Source organism: Onychomys torridus, chromosome 1 (assembly GCF_903995425.1).
Source record: "Onychomys torridus chromosome 1, mOncTor1.1, whole genome shotgun sequence".
Classification (NCBI taxonomy): Eukaryota; Metazoa; Chordata; class Mammalia; order Rodentia; family Cricetidae; genus Onychomys; species Onychomys torridus.
In genome coordinates, this window is record NC_050443.1 from 17,375,352 (window position 1) to 17,383,153 (window position 7,802).

The window sequence follows — 7,802 nt, forward strand, 5'->3', positions numbered from 1 at the left end:
CCTAGACCCAAGGGAGTGCCGGAGCACCACTGCCACCAGCAGCAGCCTGGCCCCCAAGGCCCAGCAGCCTCCACCCCCTTTCCTGCAGCAGGCGGTAGTGGTTCTAAAGTGCATGCGGACTCTTCTGCCTGGCACGTAGTCATCTTCCTTCAGGCTCCCTCGAAATGTGGCCTCCAGCCTTTCTACCCTGCCCTCCTTTTCCTGGGTAAAGGAGGAAGGTGCTCAGGCAGAGACATGCGGATGCAGACTTAGGGATAATGGATGAACCAGGCGGGGTTCCAGAAGCAGAGGGTTGGCCTGGATCAGTAGGTGGATGTAAGGAGGGGAACTATCTGGCGGGTCTGGCCCATGGACCTGAGAGGCACCGGGAGCCATATGGAGCTGTGGGCAAGGTTAGCCTGTGTGGAAAGATCCTCTGGGACAGGAGGGTGATGTCTGGGAGCCAGTCTAAGGCAACCAGATGGGGACCCAGAGTGGCAAAGGTGCTGGAGGGTCCTGGGGGTGCCAGGGCTACAGTAGAGGATATGCATCCCATCAGCTGGCCATCAGCAAAGGCGTGGAGTACACCTTAACAGAACTCTTGTGGGCAGGGCTGGGCTCAGCAGGAAAGCTGGCGGCCACCTTGTTGAGTGCCATCTGGTAGATGTCCTCTGGGGAATGGCCTCTCTCCCTGTGGCTCAGGTCGTAGCCCAGCTTTTCTGGCATCTTCTCCACCACATAGTTTCGAAGCTTCACTTCATTCACCTCCGTCCACGTATTCTCATCATACTGGATGAACTGAGTCAGGTTGAGGCCCAGGCTCCTACAGAGCTTGTGCAGGATCCTGGAAGTGGGAGGCTGCTTGAAGGAGGCCTGGCCTGGCACCACAGGAGGGGCCACTGGGGATGGGCATAGAGCTGGTGACTGGGGCCTGAGGGCTGACTCAGGAGCTGGGGTGGGAATAGGGCAGAGCTCAGGCAGACTGCAGGCTAGGGGCACAGATAATCACCCCAGCCCTTCAGAAGGCAGAGCTGGCCAGCCAGATGTGACTGCAGGAGAATGCTGAGCCAGGCCGTATTAGCCTCTGAGTGGGAAGTGAGGTCTAGATCTAACTTCTGACTGGGTGAGAATATGGGTTACACTGGAGTGGAGTTGGGGGTGCAGCTCGAGACCCATGGTTCTACACACAGCAACTCAAAACAGAGACTGGAGCACGGACTAGGGATGGGGCTGGGACTGGCTGAGCCTCAGTCGGGGATGGGAGTTGGCTCCATGTGGGGTGGGCTCTGGCTAAGCTTTGGTGCAGAGGTGGAACTCTGCTGCCTGGGCAGGGTCTCACCTGTGGGAACTAGGCATTCGCATGGCCCCCAGCTCCCCTATCCAGCCTGTCTTCTCATCCCGGAAGGTGAAGATGCGGCCCCCAACTCTATTATCTGCCTCCAGGATGGTGACCTAAAGATGAGGGTGGGCAAGCAGGGACCTCAGCTCCCCTCGCTACACCCACACCAGCCCCCTGCCTGTCTTGCTCCCCACAATAAGGTACACCTAGTCTAGAAGAGCCTTTCTTCAGGGTGGAAGGGGCTGCTAGAACAGAAAGTAAGGTTTCAAGACTAGCAGGAAAACCACCAGATAGACTGTGGAGGGACTTCCCGCCTGAGGTAGAAGTAGGGACATTTCCTGGTTTGTACCCATTCTCATTCCTGGGTTTTGGTGAAGGGGACACTTCCCCTTGGGAATTTCTCAGTGCTCCCCCAGCGCAGATCCCCATTTTGACTCTGACAATTACATTAAGAGGAAGTAGGCCTTCCCTCCAGGATGGGTGAGTGGAATGAAGGCTCTGGGAAAGAGTCGCTGCTTCTCCACACCCCACTACCAAGGACCTCCCACCTGCAGCAGGAAAGGCAGGCTCCAGGTAGACAGCAGGTAGCACTTCTCACCTTGTGTCCTGCGTCACTGAGCACCTTGGCAGCTGTCAGCCCAGCCACACCTGCACCAACAATGATCACCTTTTGGGGCTGCGAGGTCCGATTGAGGCCCAAGGTCACCACCTTGAGTAGCTGCTCATAATCAGGATCCTCCATGCACTTCTCAAAGGGATTCAGGCTGGAGGCCACCTTCCAGTCCAGAGAGGCAGCCAGGCCAAGGATGCTGGCCACAAAGACAAGCAGCGGGGCTGGCAAGGGAAGAGGGTCAGTGCACAGGGGCAGGAGCACAGGGTTGGCTACGGTCCCAGCACCCTCCTCCCTCCCTTGCTCACTTACCCAGCCAAGCCATGGCTCAAGAGGCAGCTGCTGTCTGAGTGGAGAAGCGGAGGGCACTGTGATGGGGGTCAGGCACCCACCCCACCGCGCCTGTCTCTCTCCTTTCTCTCTTGGTGTATGTTTCCCCCCGCGCCTGTCTCTCTCCTTTCTCTCTTGGTGTATGTTTCCCCAGACCTAATCTTGAACCTTCAGAGTTCCCAACCCCTGGCCCAGCTCCCTTCGCCCTGCCTCCTAGCCCTAGGGTCTAGGGTTCAGTCACTGCCACCCCACCCTAAGCTCTCACCTCCGGCTCTCTCTCGGGACAGGGCAGCAGAGCAAAGCCTCTGCAGTCCTCCCCTTAAAGCAGCCAGTCCCGCCCACTCACCTCCCTGGGGAATTGAAAGTGCTTTCCTGGAGTGGGGTCAGATGCTGGGGGAGGTGAAGGAGAAGAGAGGCACAAGAGGAAGTAACAGTCTATTTTCCTTCCTGCCCCAAATAGCTCTGCAGAAGCTGTGGGTGGGGACTGCCCATCAGGTGGCATTGTTGGTAGTGGTCCCTGTGCTCTAGGCTTCTGGACTTTTGTCCTGGGCCTGCCAATCCCCAGGCCAGACCTCCCCTCCCCATCTCTCCAGGCCTATCTCCAACTCTACAAAATGGGCATATCCAAGGCTGGGACCTGAGTTCTTGGCACAGGGCCACATTCTTGGTGCCCATCTCAGCCTGATACTATCACATGGTAAAGCACAATATGGTAGGAGTTGAGCCAGGCCAGGGCCTGCACATATCACCTCCCAAGGTCCAGAATCTGTTGCTGCAAGAACATGAGGAGGACTGGGTGGTGATGGCCGAGTGGCCACCTGTCCCTCTTTGCTATCTTTGTCTTTTTTTGTTTTGTTTTTTTTTTTTTCAAGACAGTGCTATCTTTGTCTTAAGAACTGCTGGGCAGCAAATTGTGGACTGACATCTCAGAGAAATGTCCCCAGAAACTTGTTTCTGGCTTTCAGGAGGCCATGAGTAGTGAGGACCAGACAACACTAGTGTCAGCTAAAGCTGGTGAGATGAGGCAATAGGGTTCAGGGGGATTTTCCTTGGGGTTGGGGAGAAGATGGGTCAGGAGAAAAGCCAGGGTGGACCATGAAGAGAACAGAATGGGAGCTCCAGAGCCCATTAAGGGGAGGTGGTTGGTGTATGTGTGTGCTCTGTGGCTTGGGCCACACAGTGGCCAGAAGTACAAAGCCATGTCGGCTGGAGGCCTGGTCAAGCAGAACTCCATGGCTTAGGGTGTACTTGTTCTCAACCCTACAGAGGAATTGATAGTCTTGGAGGGGGTAGGGGAAAACAGTCTCCTCACAGACTGGCATTTATTTTATTAATGTATTTAGACAGGGTCTCATTCTGTGTCCCAGGCTGGCCTCAAACTCCCTAGGATCCTCTTGCCTCAATGTCCTGAATGCTAGAATGACAGCACCACTGTGGCCAGTGCTCTTGCTGGGGGATGTCTTTCTGTATGCTGTCAGTACGTGTTGCTCCCATTGGTACAACATAAAAAGCTGCTTTGGCCTATGTTAAGGCAGCTTAGAGGCAGGCAGGAAATCCAAGGAGAGAGACAGGAAAGAGAAAAGCAGAGTCTGGAGAGAGGTCAGCCTGCTACCCCAAGGAGCAACATGCCAGCAGACCGGTAAGCCACGGAACACATGGCAAAACATAGATTAATAGAAATGGGCTAATTTAAGATATAAGAGCTAGCTAGCAAGAAGCTTGAGCCATAAGCCAGAGTTTGTAAATAATATAAGCCTCTGTGTGCAGCTGGGGCACACAGGGTGGGGTTGGGGGGCGGGACCCGAGAAAATTATAGCTCCATGCTCTCGCTCAAGTTCATGGAATCAGTTCAGCACAGTGAAGTGGCTATGGAAAGGCGAAGGAGGGCCTGGCACTAGGGACCAGTTTTACATTTACAATTTTTTCATTCGTGTGTTGTTTTAACTTCATGTACGTCTGTGTACTATATGTGTGTCTGGCGCCCAAAGAGGAGGGAGTTGGATCTGCTGGAACTGAAGTTATGGATGGTTGTGAGCCCCCATGGAGGTCCTGGGAATTGAACCCTGGACCTCTAGAAGAGCAGCCAGTGTTCTTAACCTCTGAGCCACCTCTGCAGCCCCATGGGAACAACTTTTCGATCTCTGGTTGGGGCTTTGTCAGTAAAGCTTTTTTTGGAGCGCTGCCACACCCTCACACATTGGGGCTTTCTCCCCTTGCCCTAGGGAGCTCTGGGGAGCAAAGGAGCAAAGAGAATGGGTTCAGGCAGGGATGCCAAATCCCAAGCTCATGTGATCCAGTGGCAAGGTGTGTGTGAACATGCACATGTATTTGCCCTCCCAGCCCACTCCCATCATCAAGGGTGTAGCATGCACAATATTTTGGGGAACACAATACCACCACACAGGTGTTTAAGGCCAGCTTGGGTTACAGTGAGACCCTATCTAAAAAAGAAATATAATCTATTTAAAACTCCAAAATCCCAGTGTTAGTTCCAAACAGTATTATTGGGCCTAAGTTAGGAATCAAGTTTGGGCCACCATTGGGACAGGCTGTCCTTCCTTGGTTATGCTGGAGTCTTGGAGACAAGGCAGGGCATGTGGGGATGGGATCAGGGAGACGGGAGCTCAGACACTAGTGTGTGCATGTTTCATAACCAGATATACCTGTCAGCTCCTGCTAGCTTTGGGAAACCCAGCTTCATGATAGGCCTTCTACGTAGAAATGGTCTTTGGAGACCCCCTGCCCACCGTGGCTTGCTGGCTTGCTTTTGATCCACAGGAACAGTGCTACAAGGTCTAGACCACATCCCAGGAGGCAGACCTGGCTCAGGCATCCCAGGTATCCTGGGGACAGAGTTGGTGGGAGAGAGGCCCTTGGACCTCACTATGTGCATAGCTTTCAGTCTAGTGGATTGAATTCACTGTCACCAAGAGAAGGAGGTAGGGAGACCCAGGTCTGGACAGGGACAAAGCAGCTGTGGTCTGCACCCTGCTTTCCCACCCCAGACAGGGGACACTCACTGCATGCTGGTCTTTGGGGGGCTCTCCTGGCACCCATGGCCTTTCTGGTCAGCCTGAAATGGAAGTCATCCTCTGGTGCAGGCAGAATCAGGGCAAATGGTGATAGCTTTGTCCTACTGCCTTGTTAGGCCAGAGAAGCCAGGTCCTGGGAGGAAGATCAGTTGGTAGGCTGTGGCAGAATTTTTTTGAATGTTTTTTTTTTTTTTTTAATGTGGAGCTGAGGATTGAACCCAGGGCCTTGTGCTTGATAGGCAAGCGCTCTACCACTGAGCTAAATCCCCAACCCCGAGAATGTGTTTTTGTTTTCTGAAAGAGGGTCTAACTCTGTAGCGTAGGCTGCCCTCCAACTTGAGGCCATCTGTCTTGCCTCAAACTCTGAGCTAACAGGTATATGCCACCATGCCCCTTGCTCACCCTCTACCTGTCTTCTCTGACACAGGACTATTTTGGAACTTCTCAGCATTTGGAGGCAGTGGCAAGCAGATCTGAGTTCCAGGCCAGTTAGGGCTATATACACATACTGTCTCCTCCCCCCTCCCCCCCAAAAAAGAGGGAGGGGCAGGGCTCACACATGGATGACCTGTTAAAGGTTGGGAATATTGTTGGTAGTTTGCCTAGCATGCACAATGCTTGGGCTCCATTCCCAGCCTGATGTGGTGCAGGGAATCCAGAGTTCAAGGTCATCTACAGCTACAGAAAGAGCTTGAGGCCAGACTGGACTAGAAACCTCATTTCAAAACAAAACACACAATATTTATAACTAAGTTTTACTAATGACTATCTGAAATTCTCCCTCTGTGGACTTTTTTCTATAAGTGTTTCTCTCCTTTAGAAGCCAAACTTTTGCCAGACCTTGTAATCAGGTCAAAAACATGCCCTGAGATTTTTAAAAACCATGTCCTCAGCCTCTTGAAATTTAACTGGCCCTTAAGATAACAAAGTACCTATCTTTCTAGCCCTGTTCTTCCCACTGATCAGTTGTTGCAGGCTTAGCCACAGGCTGTACTTTAATGCCTGGGGCCCAGAGTGAGTGAGTTTGATTTCTGGTAGTCACTGGCTGAAAGTAACCTTAAACCAAACATCCCATAAATGCTGGAAGAAACGTGTATATAGATTGGCAACATCTTGCTGTTCTGCCTTAGGAAACTTTTAGAGACTTCTGTAAAAACTCATCCCTCCTTCTTTCCCCATACCACCTTTTCTGTGCTGCTCAATACAGAGCAGAGTTCTTTCTTTGTAAAAGACAGGGAAGGAGTGGAGAACAGAAACTTGGGCTCCTTCTTGGTCTTCTTTTTCATTCCTTAATGTGACATGGATACAACTTAAATACTTGACGTTTTATGCTACTGTGTTTTGAGACAGTCTCATGCTCGGTCAGGCTAGTCCCACCATGCTGGGTGACAGTTGGCCCCTGGCTATCGGGGGAGATGTGGAAGAGGCTCCCCATGCAGTCACCTTCGCGGTCTTCATGGTGGTTAATGATGAGACCGGCCAGCGAGGCAGGACATCTGTCTGTTCTTCCTGGAGAGGGAAACTGCAATTATGGTGTAGCCTGGGCAACAGTGCCCAACAGGGTGCCAAGTAGCATTGCCATCCTGGGCACCCCTCCCCAACTCCCCCAGCACAGAGACCTATTCTGTTTTCTTCAAAGTAGGGCAGACCTCCAGGGCATGATTTCAATTACAAGACAGCTAGGATGTAGTGCAGGGACAGTGTGTGTACTTAGCATGCAACTACACCCAAATAGCAAGATAATCCCGCTTTATTCATGTCCAATATACAATCCAGAATGAGCACGTACACATTAGAAATGCACGCTGACCATCTTTATGGTTTGAGCCCTGAAAATGACAGCCGTGTGTAAAAAAACATCTTGGGAATTGAGGCCAAACATCATGGTCAGTTGGGGTCAAGCAATGGAGTGCAGTGTTGGGCTGTGGCGGCTTGCCCATAATCCTAGCACTCAGGAGCCTAAGGCAGGAAGGCCACACAAATTCAAGGAGGGTCTGGACTACAGTGGACAGCCCTGTCTTAAACCAACAAAACCTCACACACTGTAGAAAGGCCACTGAGGTTCTCGGGTTTTGAGCCCTCCAATCACTGGACCTGCCTCAGTGTGGCTTTCCCACTCGAGTGCTGGGGTTCCTGGATGTTCACCACTATGCCAGGCTTTCTTTTTTCCTAACCTTTGAGATTTTATATGGCTGTTTGCCTACATGTTTACCTCTGCACATAGTACCCAAAAAGCCCAGAGGAGGGCACCTAATAATCTGGGACTGGAGCTACAAATGGTTGTGAGCTAGCGTGTGGGTGCTGTAAATCAAACCGGGGTCCTTGAAGAGCAGCCAGTGCTCTTAGCAGCTGAGCTACCTCTCTAGGCCCTCACCCTATCCCCCAGCTTTCTCTCATGATCTGAAGTCCAACACAATCCAAGGAAATAACTTGTGGCCCATTCTGGAATCTTCAGACTGCTGGTCCAGGGTCCCCAGTCCTGTAGGAGTGGCACCCAAATGCTTGGCATGAG

At 52.2% G+C, this 7,802-nt stretch overlaps 1 protein-coding gene across 4 annotated transcripts in view; it reads right to left on the reverse strand.

The window, feature by feature from the left end:
* Il4i1 (interleukin 4 induced 1) overlaps positions 1 to 7,802 on the reverse strand; it is a 28,660-nt gene that overhangs the window by 2,173 nt on the left and 18,685 nt on the right. The window contains exons 2-6 of one of the 4 annotated variants that reach the window (XM_036193773.1): positions 6,734 to 6,799; positions 5,279 to 5,423; positions 1,917 to 2,152; positions 1,319 to 1,431; positions 622 to 823 (exon numbers count right to left, since the gene is read on the reverse strand). In XM_036193773.1, coding sequence (XP_036049666.1) covers positions 622 to 823; positions 1,319 to 1,431; positions 1,917 to 2,152; positions 5,279 to 5,315 — 588 coding nt within the window. In that variant the 5' untranslated portion in view covers positions 5,316 to 5,423; positions 6,734 to 6,799. Of the gene's footprint in view, positions 1 to 621; positions 824 to 1,318; positions 1,432 to 1,916; positions 2,153 to 2,240; positions 2,313 to 2,523; positions 2,544 to 5,278; positions 5,481 to 6,733; positions 6,800 to 7,802 lie in introns of those variants that run through there. The other 3 variants (XM_036193798.1, XM_036193782.1, XM_036193791.1) reach the window with 3 other exon arrangements.